General features: G+C 48.3%; 1 protein-coding gene across 6 annotated transcripts in view; it reads left to right on the top strand.

The window, feature by feature from the left end:
• The window catches only part of RIGI (RNA sensor RIG-I), a 506,425-nt gene that overhangs the window by 301,022 nt on the left and 187,575 nt on the right, over positions 1-17,828 (top strand). For all 6 annotated transcript variants that reach the window (XR_014970743.1, XR_014970727.1, XM_085634941.1 and 3 more), the window contains one exon: positions 1,831-1,979. Coding sequence is in view for 4 of the 6 variants with exons in the window: in XM_085634941.1 (XP_085491067.1) it covers positions 1,831-1,979 (149 nt within the window). In the remaining 2 variants the exon portion in view is untranslated. The remainder of the gene's footprint in view (positions 1-1,830; positions 1,980-17,828) is intronic.

Raw genomic sequence — 17,828 nt, 5'->3', positions numbered from 1 at the left:
GTTTCGGAGGGTACAAGGTGGCATGGATCTCTCGAAATGGTACGAGGGAGGTTGTGCGACGGCTGGAGATTTATACCAGAATGGCACGTTCATGACCTTTCAAAATGCACAGGCCTGGTTTCAGATGCCACCAGGACATTTTTTTACAGTACGCCAAGATATCACATACTGTCCGGGAGATGTGGACAACATTTCCTGATGAACCAGAGGAGACCTGTACACTGGTGACCCTGCTGGACCCAGGTTCCACTCAAGGGCTTATCTCCCGCATATATAAGGCTTTGAAGGTGGATCGGGGCTCGAATTTAGACAAGGTTAGGGCACTCTGGGAAGAGGACCTCCCAACCCCTTTGACAGATGGCGAGTGGAGGAGAGCGTTAGCACAGATAGCCAAAGCTACCAGTAATGCACGGTTTCAGCTAATTCAATTTTATTATCTTCATCGCACATATCTGACCCCCCAGCGCCGAGCTCGATTCACGCCAGGGATGTCTTCCACATGCCTGCGATGTAGCACAGACCCAGCTACATTTCTACATATGGTCTGGAGCTGCCCCCGTCTGCATCTGTACTGGCAGCAAGTGGTGCAGTCTCTTAGCACAGTGGCCGCAGTGCGAATAGATGTCTCCATAAAGCATTGCCTATTGGGGGTACTTCCGATACCCAAGAAAGGGACAAAGATGCATTATAGGTCCGCATTCTTGGGACTGATCCTGGTAAAACGACAAATAGCTATTCACTGGGTACAACCAGGTCCACCTGCATGGAAAAAATGGAGAGAAGACTTACGGAAATGGGGGGTAGCCGAAGAGTGTCGCCTTAAGATAGTGGGGACAGATGACAATGCGAAGAGCGATCTCCTGTAATGGGGGCAAATGTTAACCACAATGTCCACAACAACAAATGAGAGTGAGACGGACAGTGCGCATAGCACGTAGAGCACCATGCCCGTCTCAATACACCCTGAAGAGCCGTCGTTCCATACACCTTCTCACACCATGAACACATGATTCACATGCTAGTTATGAGAGCATCACCAGCTCTCTACTAAGGTTAACCAGGTTGGGCCACCTGTCTGCCGATGTCACGAGGGTGGGGGAAGGGGGTAGGAGCTGGATTGGGGAGGGAACTTAATTCCCTAGTTGAGATGATTATTATTGTTGTTTATTTGTTATGAAGGGTATAGGTCCTATGAATATAAAAACAAAAACTGCATTTGCACTGTTATAATAGACGAGTGGCACGCTCACGTGATGGTGAGACTGTATGTGTACAGGATATGATATGTAGATGCCAAAGACTGTATATTGATTATAAGATCCTGAATCGTATATGCATGTCTTTTGTACGAGATACAGTGGAGGCGGCTTTTAATAAAAACAAGTTTAAAAAAAAAAAGGATTTGCGGTACTCTATTCAGCAGGCCCAACTGGGTCCCTGTATCTGGCTGCACTCCATCGCGGTCGGCCTGAACTTCTGACTTTGCCCCAGTGCGGCACAACCAGATACCCCCCAATAGAGTTTTGTGCTTTTTGGTGCTATTTTTCACTGTAAACTTTTTAATTTGATTTCCCCGGTTCTACTGATGTTTTGGTTTTGTTTTATTTATTAAAATAAGAGCTATTGTTCTAAACTGGTGTGGAATCATTTTTGTGGTGTTTCCACTGTTTTAATGTTTGAAGTGTTGCACAAATACTTTACACACTGCCTCTAAGTTAAGGCTGACTGCTCTGTGCCAAGCTTCCAGAGGGTGAGCACAGGTTAATGGATTATTTGTGGTGACAACCATAAAGGCGAATGCAGCAACTGTTTTCTGATTTTGCCTTGTAGCTAAAAAGCAGAAGCTGTGCGAGGTTTCTGAAGATGACTTGAATGAAAATCCCAAGCTGGATGACCTCATCTGCATTTTGGATGATGAGTACCGCCAGAACCCACAGACGAGAACACTACTCTTTGTCAAGACACGAGCGTTGGTTACAGTAAGAAATAACTCTACTAACTTTTGAGTTACTCATCAGCGTACAGACAAAAGGTAGCTGAATGTGGATAGAGAGTTACAAAAGTGGAAATTGTCTTACCTTTTGTTTAAAAAAAAAGTTACATGCAAACTGCTGAATGGAAAACTAGAATTGACTGATATCAAGTGTTGTAGAAAACTAACTAGGCAATTGTTGCTGTGCAGTGTTTGTGTGTGTGTGCGCACGCGCATGTGCGGAAGTAGGCCTGTGTGTACTTGTATCGAATTCTGGGGCAATGTATGTGTGCACAATGCATTAGGACTAGGCACAGTCCACAGCAAAGGATTCGGGCAGAGGTTGGGATTTTTTTGTGTGTATGCACATGGTGCGCCACATATGTGTGCTAAAACATTTCTTTAAAAGTGCAATCATAAATTATTGTAGAATATCTGTATGACATTGATTAAAAATGTTAAGTAGAACTAAGGTCCCGTACCAAGCATATGTAATGGAAAATTTGTAGTGATCACTCAGACACAGGTGAGTGGAAAGACACTACGGTTTATTCGATGTACATCCCGCGCAGCTTCCAGAGAGAATGGCCAGGAGTAACTGACCATTTAAACCACAACATTCTGTAATAGAACTAACACAAGACAATGCTGTGCGCACGCAGAGATGACATACTACAACATTTCCTTCCTTTTATAATGGACAAAGAAAAACCTGTGAAGGTACATAATTTACTCAGAACAAATAAGAATATCTAAATGAAACACTGAAAATGAAAGCAAAGAAATAAAACACAGAATTTAGAATCACAAGGTAAATTGATCTTGTCTACAATATGTTTAGGGATCTTATAAACTCTAGAAATGTTCCACCAACTCTGTCCATCAACTCTTACAAAACGAGAGACGGCACCCACTTTTATAGGAGGACCAAACTTAGACAAACCTTTTGGTACTTTGTGAGGAAGTTTGATTTTAGCCCAATCTCCCACACATACTGTGGAAATATTGTCGTTTTGTTTGACCGCACATTCATAAGCCGCATTCTTACTGGTGGAAAAAACAATTCCCTCCTTCTTTTGATCACCAACACCCTTGGGTAAAGTTTGCAACCCCCACTTTGTCATCCATGCAGGACACATGTCAAAACAGGCAACTCTCCCTCTCAAAAGTTCAAAAGGACTCTTGTTAGTCATTTGGTTGGGGGTGGTGTGATGTGCCCACAACATGCTTTGTACAGCCTCCTTAACCTCTAATCTATTGCTCATCGCCCATTGTATACATTCCACCAACACCCGGTTCATACGCTCAACAAACCCATTGGCTTGGGGGTGATAAAGGGCCACCCTACGATGTAGAATATTGGATTGTTTCAAAACGCCATTGTTAGAAATGGGATCTCTGGTTGGCTAAGGCTTGCGCCAAAGCCAGGCAGAGACCACCACTCTAAGTCAGGGCTGGGGAGTTACACGCCAAAGATAACCCCTGCTCCTACCCTTGGTAGCTTGGCACGAGCAGTCAGACTTATCCCGGAGGCAATGTGTAAAGCGTTTGCGCGCGCACACAGCAACAACACCCTAGGCCCACCACAAAAGAAACTCCACACAAGGTTATATATAAAAAATAGCCTTTGTATTATAATAAACACATTAGATGATAATCACATAATTTACACTGTGCCAACTGGCACTGGGCAGAATTTTACAGGGGACTATTTACACAAGACAGGGCCACATGGACCACTGTCACAATTAGCACAAATCACCAATTGTAAATGTAGAACATATACCAACTGTAACACAAATTATAACTGTAGAGCACAACCAGTAACTACTGACGCAATAATGACCTCAGCATTATCACAATAGAATCAGGTATAAAACCTATCCTGTATACATCACAGGGGCATAAACACATTATGCAATCTTTCACAAGTCTAACGCATTAGACCCTACCTCCTAAGTATAATTACACTAGGGGCATATATCACACAGGGAAGTATAATCTACCTAACATAAACCTAAACAGGTAAAACAACCTCCTATGCAGAAATCATATTTAGAGGTATGAAACACAGGGTGCGCAAAACATACTACACACGGTACATTTCCTAACACCCAAAGCATTAGTATATAAATCACAATAGCACCTATATCACATTAGGACCTGGCACCCTACAATCCCAACAGCCCCCCTGGCCAACCGGCCATCTCAAAGGAGGGGCTCAAATGCCCTGTGTCCCAACAGTCAGGGCGTGCTGCAAAGGCAACGAAGGTCAAGGTGCGCACTTCAGCGCGGACCTAAACGTTGCAGCTGGCACTAAGTGCTGCGCAGCTGTGCAGGCAAAGATGGGGGCGAAGGAGTGCGTCTCACTCCTGGATTAACCATGTCCCCAAATAACGAACAACCTAAACGGTGCAGCTGCCCACTACTTGCTGGGCAGATGTGAATGTTAACAATGAGGCAGGGTCTCTCAATGGCCCGTAGAAGCAATATGCAAAATGTGGGAGCCACGCACGGCTCTAGAAATGATCATGTCCCCTGGAGCACACTGGCTCCTGAAGTAATCAGCCCATAATAAAGAAAAAGAACTGGCTCCCTAGCACGGTGGAGCGCACTGGCGCTTTAAATAAATATGCCCACGAGCGGGGGAGCAAATGTGGGGGGGGAAATCATGGGCCCCTCTGGGCTCCCACTGGGGCACTTAAAACCAAATATGCCAATAATGTGAGAGCGAACTGGCGCCTAAAACAAAACAGGCCAGCCTCGTTGGAGCGGCCCGCTCTATGGCGGGTCTGCTCATGAAGTAAGCAAATGGGCTATTGAGCCCTTTCTTACCGGGCTCTGGTGATCTTCCGCTGGCCTGCCTCCTCTTCTGGCAGGTGGCGGCGGGCTGGGCAGTAGCGGGGGGGAGCCCATGAGGCTCGGTGGCCTCTTGCTCCTCCGTGGGCTCCGGTCGCTCTTCGCTTCTCCCGGTCCCCCATCTGGGACCGGGACTTCTCCAGCTGCACACGCGGGGCTCTCTCTCCGTGGCGGTGAAGGTCAGCACGATGCTGGGCTTCCCTTCCTCACGGGAGCCCCGCGCTGCTCACTACCGATTTGGCCGCCTCGCTGGACAGTCCTCTCGCGGGGCTTCCCTTCCCGGAAGCCCCGCCCACGGAGTCCCTGCCTTCAGGGTCGCGTTGGGCAGCGTCCCGGAAGGAATTCAGTGTGCGGCTCGGGCCGCGGCGGTGATTTCTCTGCGGGCAATACGGGGTAGGCTCCCGTTAAGTAAACACGCCAAAGCGGGGTGGGCACCCGCGTTTAAAATAGAGAAATAAGCGGGGTGGGCACCCGCATTGAAAATGAAGGTATAAGGGGGGTGGGCACCCGCGCAATCTAAAATATAAGTAGCGGCCATAAGCGGGGTGAGCACCCGCAAGGAACAATTAAAAGGGGCACTCAAAGACGCAGGGTGGGCACCTGCATATAATTAAAGCGAAGTAAGCGGGGCATCCGCAAGGCTCACGAGGAGGGGGGAATCCCTACAATGGGGATTCCCTCAGCCAGGGCTGCAGCGCCACGCTGCTCAGCCCCCAGGCTCTCCCCTTTCCTAGGAAGAAAAGCAACCAAAAAGGTCCAAGAAGTCCTGGGTATCAAAGCAGCTCCCAGCAAGGGAGAGTCCTCCAGGCATCCAGGGGCAGGACAGGGCCCAGGGAGGCAAGCCTTCCCCTGAGTCCCAGCAGCAGCACGCCCCTGGTAGTTTCCAGTCCAAGAACAAGAACATTTTCATGGGGTCACAGCCCCTTTTTTATACAAAGAATCCTTTGTCTCCAAAGGTGCAGAGAAGGGGCGAACCAGATGCAACTGGTTCCTGAGCACTTTGTTTTGCTCAGCCCCTCTCCCTATTCACAAGACAGGCCAGGGACATCAGACGCACCACAGGGGGTGGAGCCAGCACTGTGGAGGGAAAGCCCAGCCCTATTCAGGTCCCAGGTGTACTCCTCCCTGCCATCAACATGCCGATCTCTCCATTCACCACCGGGGCAGACCCATCCTGACTCCTGGAGCCAGGCACACCAGCCAATCACAAGCCAGACAGTCACTTCACATTTATTACACAGACATGCCAGCTTCTAGAAGTGGCACTTCTACACTAGACACAGTAACGCCGCACACATCATTGCGCAGCATTCAACCTCACGAGTTCGCACATACCAAACTCGACCCTGCACTCCTCTCACATCGGGACTTAACACGGTCACTCAGACCCCCCATGCATTCCTATGGGAGGGCAGGTCAGTCTCACTAAAACATACACAGAGCACACGCACTTTCCCCTGGGACACAGTGTAAAAGCGCCTAGAGGCCTAAAACCACTAGTAGAACATAGGAAAAAGGCTAGGATAAATGCAAAAAGTTCTAGGGGTGAATTAGCCAGAAGGGCCATGTCCAACACTACCCCCTTCCAGACAAAACGCAGGGCAGACCAATCACCACCGTGATGGTCTTCCCTGCTTGGGGCGATAGAACACGGACGCAGGCCCGCACTGCAGAGACACCCTCCGGTTCTACGCCATTCTGAATCAACGTGGTTCCATCTAAAAAAAACAACCAAAAAAAACTCAGGCCCAACAAGGCTACCCCATTGGTACTCCCTAGTTGTCCATGGCCAGGACCAGGCCCTAGGCCACCCTGATACCACTGGTCCTTGCCAAACCACAGAGTGGGGGGTAGTAACCCCTGGCATACAAGCCATTTTCCACTCTCCCTCTCAGTGTAGTTTCAAACTACACCTGATTCTTCAACCTAGGGTCCGCACCCTCAGGCTGACCAGAGGTCACGGGCAAGAATGCCCCACCCTACCTCTACTTCTGGGGTTGCGCGCCCTCCCAGGAGAAGCACCCTCCAGAACACAACTGTCCCACCAGTTCAGGACCTCTCTCCATCAACTGGTCTACCACCTGGGATCCACCGGGGTCAGAGGCGAGGGCTCCCTCCCTCTGCACCCCCTTCCACTGGCGAGCAGGGTCTCTTCACGTATGATGAGCCCCACCTGCCCTCAGGACTACAGCTGCCCTTACGTCCAGATCCGGAAACACCGAATACTGGCTCCCCAACCGAGGGACGTACCCTTTGGTCAGATGCCTGGCGAACCAGGACTTAACGAGGGTGACACATAACTAATGGGTCGTGTGACAGTCTGCCTGGTGCTGATCTCACGACCTCCTGTCCATCTGACAGTGCGTGCGGACCCCCCAGGACAGAAGTGGCGACACCACGGTCACACAGTGGCGACTCAGCCCTCCCAGCTGTTCCCTGACCTACTGGTCCCCACTGAGGACTCCCTCCCCCTCTCACCCCTCCCTCTGGACTTCCGCACCCTCCCAACTGGAGCGGTACCGCCAGACACCAGGACTGCTGGAGCTCTGATTACAGACACTCCACGTCCTCTAGACACTGGGAGATCCCCCTCAAATGACCTATTGGTACAGTCTAGGCCCCCGACCTGATGTTCCCTAAAGAAACCATCCAGGCCCTGAGACTGGGTTTCGGGCAGCTGGAGACATGCAGTCCCACCCACTCCTTCTCCGCAGAGTCAGGACGTGAGCCCCTACACCGAGATCTAGCTGGGTCACTCTGAACCTCTTCCACCACGCTGGGCTGGAAGACACCTCAGCCATTACTTTTGGAATCAATGCAAGCTCCCTATTTCAGTTACACCCAAGTATTCAGCAAGCTCCTTATCTCAGAGAACTCACGCTCACCTGTCCAGTGCAACACACCATTCATCCACACACACACCTCCCAGACTGGTAAGACAATTTCTACCGCCCCTGATTTCTCAACCTGACCACCACGTGACACAGGTACCATTACCCCGGGAACTGGGAATGGGAATACATGCACTGGACACACATCTGCTGCCACCACTGGATCCCACCCTTACTGGTGAAACCAGAAAACACACTGCACTTAGGGGATGATCTACTCTCCCGAGCTAGTGACTCCATACCAATTAAGTCCCCACTGTAGGCCAACCCAAGAAATAGCAAACAGCACAGGGGCAATTACCTCCTCCAGCTTCTACTGCAGGCCAACCCAAGAAATAGCTGTCTGCACAAGGGCAGTTATCTCCTCCAGCTTCTGGTTTCTGTCCTTGGTAGGACACCCAACTCAAAGTGCACAAGAAACACATTTCCACAGAAATGACACTTAAAACAATTTAGAACAATAATCACTTTCCATGTGACTATCTAAATTCAGAGTTTTGTAGTGCAGCCAGCTGTCGCTGTGGTACTGCGCAAACGCAAGTCCTAATCCCACCGCTGATCACCAATGTTAGAAATGGGATCTCTGGTTGGCTAAGCCTTGCGCCAAAGCCAGGCAGAGACCACCAGTGTAAGTCAGGGCTGGGGAGTTACACGCCAAAGATAACCCCTGCTCACCCCCTTGGTAGCTTGGCATGAGCAGTCAGGCTTATCCCGGAGGCAATGTGTAAAGCGTTTGCGCGCGCACACAGCAACAACACCCTAGGCCCACCACAAAAGAAACTCCACACAAGGTTATATATAAACAATAGCCTTTGTATTATAATAAACACATTAGATGATAATCACATAATTTACACTGTGCCAACTGGCACTGGGCAGAATTTTACAGGGGACTATTTACACAAGAAAGGGCCACATGGACCACTGTCACAATTAGCACAAATCACCAATTGTAAATGTAGAACATATACCAACTGTAACACAAATTATAACTGTAGAGCACAACCAGTAACTACTGGCGCAATAATGACCTCAGCATTATCACAATAGAATCAGGTATAAAACCTATCCTGTATACATCACAGGGGCATAAACACATTATGCAATCTCTCACAAGTCTAACGCATTAGACCCTACCTCCTAAGTATAATTACACTAGGGGCATACATCACACAGGGAAGCATAATCTCCCTAACATAAACCTAAACAGGTAAAACAACCTCCTATGCAGAAATCATATTTAGAGGTAAGAACCACAGGGTGCGCAAAACATACTACACGCGGTACATTTCCTAACACCCAAAGCATTAGTATATAAATCACAATAGCACCTAAATCACATTAGGACCTGGCACCCTACAATCCCAACAGCCTCCCTGGCCAACCGGCCATCTCAAAGGAGGGGCTCAAATGCCCTGTGTCCCAACAGTCAGGGCGTGCTGCAAAGGCAGTGAAGGTCAAGGTGCGCACTTCAGCGCGGACCTAAACGTTGCAGCTGGCACTAAGTGCTGCGCAGCTGTGCAGGCAAAGATGGGGGCGAAGGAGTGCGTCTCACTCCTGGCTTAACCATGTCCCCAAATAACGTACAACCTAAACGGTGCAGCTGCCCACTACTTGCTGGGCAGCTGTGAATGTTAACAATGAGACAGGGTCTCTCAATGGCCCGTAGAAGCAATATGCAAAATGTGGGAGCCACGCACGGCTCTAGAAATAATCATGTCCCCTGGAGCACACTAGCTCCTGAAGTAATCAGGCCATAATTAAGAAAAAGAACTGTCCCCCTAGCACGGTGGAGCGCACTGACGCTTTAAATAAATATGCCCACGAGCGGGGGAGCAAATGTGGGGGGGAAATCATGGGCCCCTCTGGGCTCCCACTGGGACACTTAAAACCAAATATGCAAATAATGTGAGAGCAGACTGGCGCCTAAAACAAAACAGGCCGGCCTCGTTGGAGCGGCCCGCTCTCTGGCGGGTCCGCTCATGAAGTAAGCAAATGGGCTATTGAGCCCTTTCTTACCGGAATTTGGCGATCTTCCGCTGGCCTGCCTCCTCTTCTGGCAGGTGGCGGCAGGCTGGGCAGCAGCGGGGGGCAGCCCATGAGGCTCGGTAGCCTCTTGCTCCTCCGTGGGCTCTGGTCGCTCTTCGCTTCTCCCGGTCCCCCATCTGGGACCGGGACTTCTCCAGCTGCACATGCGGGGCTCTCTCTCTGTGGCGGTGAAGGTCAGCACGATGCAGGGCTTCCCTTCCTCACGGGAGCCCCGCGCTGCTCACTACCGATTCGGCCGCTTCGCTGGACAGTTCTCTCGCGGGGCTTCCCTTCCCGGAAGCCCCGCCCACGGACTCTCTGCCTTCCGGGTCACGCTGGGCAGCGGCCCAGAAGGAATTCAATGTGCGGCTCGGGCCGCAGCTGTGATTTCTTTGCGGGCAATACGGGTTAGGCTCCCGTTAAGTAAACACGCTAAAGCGGGGTGGGCATCCGCGTTTAAAATAGAGAAATAAGCGGGGTGGGCACCCGCATTGAAAATGATGGTATAAGCGGGGTGGGCACCCGCGCAATCTAAAATATAAGTAGCGGCCATAAGTGGGGTGGGCACCCGCAAGGAACAATTAAAAGGGGCACTCAAAGACGCAGGGTGGGCACCTGCATATAATTAAAGCGAAGTAAGCGGGGCATCTGCAAGGCTCACGAGGAGGGGGGAATCCCTACAATGGGGATTCCCTCAGCCGGGGCTACAGTGCCACGCTGCTCAACCCCCAGGCTCTCCCCTTTCCTAGGAAGAAAAGCAACCAAAAAGGTCCAAGAAGTCCTGGGTATCAAAGCAGCTCCCAGCAAGGAAGAGTCCTCCAGGCATCCAGGGGCAGGACAGGGCCCAGGGAGCTAAGCCTTCCCCTGAGCCCCAGCAGCAGCACACCCCTGGTAGTTTCCAGTCCAAGAACAAGAACATTTTCATGGGGTCACAGCCCCTTTTTCATACAAAGAATCCTTTGTCTCCAAAGGTGCAGGGAAGGGGCGAACCAGATGCAACTGGTTCCTGAGCACTTTGTTTTGCTCAGCCCCTCTCCCTATTCACAGGACAGGCCAGGGACATCAGACGCACCACAGGGGGTGGAGCCAGCACTGTGGAGGGAAAGCCCAGCCCTATTCAGGTCCCAGGTGTACTCCTCCCTGCCATCAACATGCCGATCTCTCCATTCACCACCGGGGCAGACCCATCCTGACTCCTGGAGCCAGGCACACCAGCCAATCACAAGCCAGACAGTCACTTCACATTTATTACACAGACATGCCAGCTTCTAGAAGTGGCACTTCTACACTAGACACAGTAATGCCGCACACATCATTGTGCAGCATTCAATCTCACGAGTTCGCACATACCATAAACTTGACTCTGCACTCCTCTCACATCAGGACTTAACACGGTCACTCAGATCCCCCATGCATTCCAATGTCTAGGTCAGTCTCACTAAAACATACACAGAGCACACACACTTTCCACTGGGACACAGTGTAAAAGCGCCTAGAGGCCTAAAACCACTAGTACAACATAGGAAAAAGGCTAGGATAAATGCAAAAAGTTCTAGGGGTGAACTTGCCAGAAGGGCCAAGTCCAACAGCCATCATCTCCTTTGAAGTAAATTGAACCCCACTGTCTGAAACAATTTCTTTGGGGAAACCCTCCTTTGCAAATAACGCTTGAAAAAAATTATTTACACCATCCGTGTTGGGATCAGCCATGAATTTTTTTTTTTTAATCTTTTTTCATTAAACAGGCTCACAAAATCCCATACAATGCATTACATATATACATAATTAACCATTTCAATACATTGGTGTCCAAAGAATTTTCCAAAGCCAGAGCCACATTGAAATCACATCTCAGTTTCGTCAGAATATACCCTCTTACACCATAGTTGGGACAGTCAGGGATCAACCATGAATTGAACCTCCCACCACTTACTGTAGTAGCCAGCGATCACCACAGCATATTTATACTTGATGTGAAGAACATGAAATGGGCCTATAAAGTCCACCGCCAGCTTCATCCCTGGTCCCATGGGTAACTCAATTACCTGAAAAGGTGAGGTACAAACTTTAATGGTCTTGTCACTTGTACAACATGTCACAACCCTTTGACAATTTCATCAATGTTATGATCCATAGAAGGCCACCAGTATATGTTGCAGATTCTCCTTTTGGTGCTTGTCTGTCCAAGATGCCCATCATGTCCTGATTCAATAATTACGAGACCTCAACCTTTCAGGAGGTATACATTTCTCCCCACGCATGATCATTTCTCCCCTTCAAGAGATAATTCATCAGATATTTTAGCAAACGGTTGAAGTTCAGGACTCAAATTTCTCTCTCGCTGCCACCCTTGAATGATGTGCTCTTTGACAGCATTAAGCACTCTGTCTGATCGTAAATTTTCAAACTATTCAATTTCGGAGAAGCCACTGACATTGCACACATTCACTGCAGCAATCAAACACTCTTCATCATCATCAGGCAGAGTAAGATACTCCATAATCAAAGGAAGAGGGTACCTGGAGAGAAAATCCGCTCTAACGGTTTCCCCACCGGGAATATGCTCTGCCACAAAACTGTATTGTAGCAGTTTGGAACTGAGCCTAGTGATTCGTGGGGTGTGATCTCTAACTAAATGACCATTTAAGATGGCAATTAAGGGCTTCTGATCAGTCAACAATTCAAAGTATCTACCCCATAAAAAGCATTTAAGCTTTCTACCACCCAAGAACAAGCCAATACCGCCCTCTCAATAACGGAGTAGTTCTTTTCGCTTGGGCGTAATGCACGTGAGGCAAAACCAACTGTACATTCTTTCCCATGACTGATTTGGGTGACCAATCCACCTAACCCTTCGAGGCTGGCATCCACTGAAACAACATATTCTTTTGAAAAATCAAACGGCGTGAGAATGTTTCGCTTGAGCATTTCCTCCTTTACGTGATCAAACTCCTCCTGACAATCATCACTCCAAACAGACGCAGTCTTTTTTTTCAACAATTTTCTCATTAGTATTGTCTTAGCTGCAAAATTGGGCATAAATTTTGCATAGAATTCACACACACCTAGGAAAGATGACACTTGCTCCTTAGATGTGGGAGTAGGTGCTTTGACAATTGCCTCCACTAATCCAACACGTGGTTGAACACCCTCACCTGAAATAACATGTCCTAAATACTCAATGGACTCCACACCAAAACACACTTTTGTTTGTTTGCAATAATGGTCTTATCTTGCAATCTTGTCAAAACCTCAGTTAAATGTTTTTCATGTAGTTCCTTGGTTTTACCCGAAACCAAGATATCATCTTGAAACATTACAGTGTCCTCCACCCCCTCTAAAACCTTCTCCGTAATACGCTGAAACAGAGAGGCTGCCGAAGCTAGACCGAAAGGCATCCTTCTGAATTGAAAACTCCCTATATGAGACTTAATGCAGTAAGATGTTTAGAGGTACTGTCTAACTGCACTTGGTGATAGGCGGAAGACAAATCGATTTGAAAAACATCTTGACACCTACAAACCTTGACACAATGTCATCAATCCTGGATAACAAATGGGAATCCACCCAAATCTCCCTGTTTAGACTATGCAAATCAATTCATGCCCTAAGATTTCCATTTTTTTTCTGGGCAACCACCAACGGTGAAAACCACAATGAAGACTCTATTGGCTCTATAACACCAGACTCACACATTTTCCTAAGCTCGTCCGCCAGATCATCTCTGACACTGTAAGGCACATTACGTAATTTGTGTTTAACGAGACTAGCATTTTCCTTTACTTTAATGAGATGCTTGAATCCTTTGATACAACCCAATTTGTCAGCAAACAATTCCTTTTATGCTTGTTAGCCCACACTTGCACGCCATCTGCAGAATCACTGTCTCCCACCAAAGACACTTGCTCTCTAGATCCCGGTCTAAGGGTCATACCATAAAAGACCCTGATGGTACCACCCTAGTATGTTGAGCCCTTTCTTTGCCACATAGACTTTTCCCTGAATGCAACGGTTTTTAAACAACAAATATGTTTCAAATAAACCTTTGAGTTTTATTCTTTTGCCTTCATAGGAAACAGAAGCAAAAACAACCGTTGATGGATAGAATGCAGAACAATGTCATACATTCACCCCAGTACAGAGATCTGGGCCTAAATCCATCGTTTTTTTGCTCACCATGCCGTTCCAGTTCGAACCCAGCCATATGCATATCAGTCTTGACCCTGTGCCTCATGGGAACAGTCCAGCCCGAACTGCCAAGCCAGGTCCTCCCTGGCCTGGAATTAGCCATCCCGAGACCGGTTTCCGGGGTTTCACCCCTCTTCAGCCAGGATAGCTTGATTCCAGTGGCATGGAGAGCACGGGACCCACGTCTGGGCATACCCTTCCCACTTGGGGTGACAAATGCAAAAACAACAGTTGATGGACAGAATGCAGAACAATGTCATACATTCACCCCCAGTACAGAGATCTGGGCCTAAATCCATCGTTTTTTGCTCACCATGCCGTTCCAGTTCGAACCCAGCCATATGCAAATCAGTCTTGACCCTGTGCCTCATGGGAACAGTCCAGCCGGAACTGCCAAGCCAGGTCCTCCCTGGACTGGAAACAAGCATCCTAGGACCGGTTTAGGGGTTTCACCCCTCTTCAGCCAGGATAGCTTGATTCCAGTGGCATGGAGAGCACGTGACCCACGTCTGGGCATACACCTCCCACTCGGGGTGACAAATGCAAAAATAACAGTTGATAGACAGAATGCAGAACAATGTCATACATTCACCCCAGTACAGAGATCTGGGCCTAAATCCATAGTTTCATAGGAAACGGGGCTTCTATATGGTGGCTCAAGGGATTTGTTTCCCCATTTTTGATCAAATAATTCTTCAGTGATGATTGTCATGCGTGCTCCAGAATCCACCAAAAGCTTCAATGATTTGTCATCCACAATGATATCCACATAACGGTCCACACTTTCATCAGAACCATCTTTAACCACTAGGATCAGATCGCTCGCAGAGCTCACAACTTCCTCTAATGTGTCACTTTTTGCATAGTTAACATACACCAAATTTACTTTATCTTTGGACAAACACACCTTAGCAAAGTGATCTTGCTTGCCACATTTGCGACAAGCTGCATTCCTGGTCGGGCAAAAACAGCTGTTAGGTAAGTGAGAGGGAAAACCACATTTTGCACACAAATTTTTGTGAAGTGTACTTTTCCTGTCAGCTCTAACACCAACAGGAGTTTTACTATACTTGTTATCACTGCCTTGTTTCTCACTTTGTTCTTTTTGTTCCGTAACAACAGCTATACCTGCACTAACTCCCTAGATGCTTTTTGAGAAAACTCTATGCTTTTTACTATACTGATGGTTTCCTGTAATGATGGGTTCTTTAATGTGAGTAGTTTCACCTGGACTTTTTTGTCCCTACACCGTACTAATATTTGGTCTCGTATTAATTGAGTAGTAAAATTTTCGAATTCGCATTCTGACGCAAGGATTCGTAATGCTGCAACATATGAAACAATACTCTCATCAGGTTCTTGTTGCCTTATGAAAAACTTGTGCCTAGCCACCACTAAACTCCCATGGATCTATCCCTTATACCAGTCAGAATCGTTTTTGGTGAAGCACAGAGCATGTGCATTGTATTCAGTGCTCCCTGAGCAAAAAGGATCGTTTTTTGTGATTTTTAATTAATTTTAAAACTGTGTGATTTTCATGTTGTAAATGCACTCAGCATACCTCTGATACACTTGCACGCATTTTCGCCCATCTATCACGGCGCTAGCTGCCGTTAGAGCTTCAAACCGGGCTCAGGCTTCTCTGCACTCGGCGGCCATCTTGAGTGGGGGCTAGAGTGGTGGGAGCGCTCTAGTGTACCACATATAAGGAGCCCTGAAGCAGCGCTCGCGAGATCTATCCCTTATACCAGTCAGAATCGTTTTTGGTGAAGCACAGAGCATGTGCATTGTATTCAGTGCTCCCTGAGCAAAAAGGATCGTTTTTTGTGATTTTTAATTAATTTTAAAACTGTGTGATTTTCATGTTGTAAATGCACTCAGCATACCTCTGATACACTTGCACGCATTTTCGCCCATCTATCACGGCGCTAGCTGCCGTTAGAGCTTCAAACCGGGCTCAGGCTTCTCTGCACTCGGCGGCCATCTTGAGTGGGGGCTAGAGTGGTGGGAGCGCTCTAGTGTACCACATATAAGGAGCCCTGAAGCAGCGCTCGCGAGATCTATCCCTTATACCAGTCAGAATCGTTTTTGGTGAAGCACAGAGCATGTGCATTGTATTCAGTGCTCCCTGAGCAAAAAGGATCGTTTTTTGTGATTTTTAATTAATTTTAAAACTGTGTGATTTTCATGTTGTAAATGCACTCAGCATACCTCTGATACACTTGCACGCATTTTCGCCCATCTATCACGGCGCTAGCTGCCGTTAGAGCTTCAAACCGGGCTCAGGCTTCTCTGCACTCGGCGGCCATCTTGAGTGGGGGCTAGAGTGGTGGGAGCGCTCTAGTGTACCACATATAAGGAGCCCTGAAGCAGCGCTCGCGAGATCTATCCCTTATACCAGTCAGAATCGTTTTTGGTGAAGCACAGAGCATGTGCATTGTATTCAGTGCTCCCTGAGCAAAAAGGATCGTTTTTTGTGATTTTTAATTAATTTTAAAACTGTGTGATTTTCATGTTGTAAATGCACTCAGCATACCTCTGATACACTTGCACGCATTTTCGCCCATCTATCACGGCGCTAGCTGCCGTTAGAGCTTCAAACCGGGCTCAGGCTTCTCTGCACTCGGCGGCTATCTTGAGTGGGGGCTAGAGTGGTGGGAGCGCTCTAGTGTACCACATATTAGGAAACAGTGTTCCACCGCGCTAGCGGTCGCGTTTGCGGGGGCGCCGTCGCTGCGCCGGAGTCTCGCCTGAGTCAGCCCGTCTGCGCCCGTCAGAACAAAACACTGCCTAATACTCGGGGACTTTAACATCCACATGGATAAGGGCGAGGATCCTGAAGTGCAAAAATTTCTGGATATGACATCGTCGGTGGGACTGCATATGTATTTACAGTCCCCTACACATGAGAAGGGGCATATTTTAGATCAAATTTTTTCGACCGTTCCGGTGGTCCTTTCCTCCCTTGCCCCAGTTCTTTGGTCGGACCATTTCCTAGCGGATTTCACGCTAGGACATCAGCCTGTGGCCGCCCGCATTTCACAGCGGCTCGCTGCTCGTAGTTCTAGAGCCTTCCACAAAGTCACCCCGGCCATGATCACCCAGGCTTTAGATACCCATCCTTGTGTTTTTACGGGCAGACTGGAGGATGATGTGGTGTGTTTTCAGAATTGGCTCACTGCACGTTTGGAAGCCTTGGCACCATCTCGCCAGGTTAGATCTGAACTGGCACGAGCATCAGCCCCGTGGTTCTCTGCTGCCTTGGCGGCCAAGAGAAGGCACTGCAAGAGGCTGGAGAGAATTTGGAGGAGGCACTATGATACATCGGCTAAGCAGTCTTACAGAGCAGCAGTGAAAGAATATCACAGGGAGCTCGTTGCAGAGAAAAAATCCTATTTGGCCAGAAGGATCGAGGAAGCAGATAGCTCCTGCAAAGAGATCTTTAAGATTGTTAAAGAATTCATCTCTCCCTCCTGCTGCACTTCTGCATCTGCTTTCTCGGAACCTTGGATCATGGAGCTTGCAGTATTTTTTACTAATAAAATACGTACTATCCAGTCAGCGTTACAAGGAACCCAGATCATCTTGAGCAAAGGTTCAGAGGTCGATGGCCTTTCCAACCCCTGGTTATGCCCACCAGCTATGCATATGGATTCTGTGGGCCCTACCCTGCACTGTTTTCCCTCTTTAGAGCCTCAGGCCTCGCTTGACCTTTTGTCTAGCCTGAAATCTGGCTCTCCTCTGGACCCTTGCCCCGCCAAGTGTCTTGCGACCCTGGCACCTGCCCTTAATCCGATCATCAACCCTCTCATTAATGCATCTTTGAAGTCGGGCAAAGTCCCCTCCTCCTGGAAACAGGCCTTAGTTCTTCCCCTCATTAAACAACCAAA

This window comes from Triturus cristatus, chromosome 2_1, assembly GCF_964204655.1.
Source record: "Triturus cristatus chromosome 2_1, aTriCri1.1, whole genome shotgun sequence".
Lineage (NCBI taxonomy): Eukaryota > Metazoa > Chordata > Amphibia > Caudata > Salamandridae > Triturus > Triturus cristatus.
This window is presented reverse-complemented; position numbering and strand designations above follow the sequence as displayed.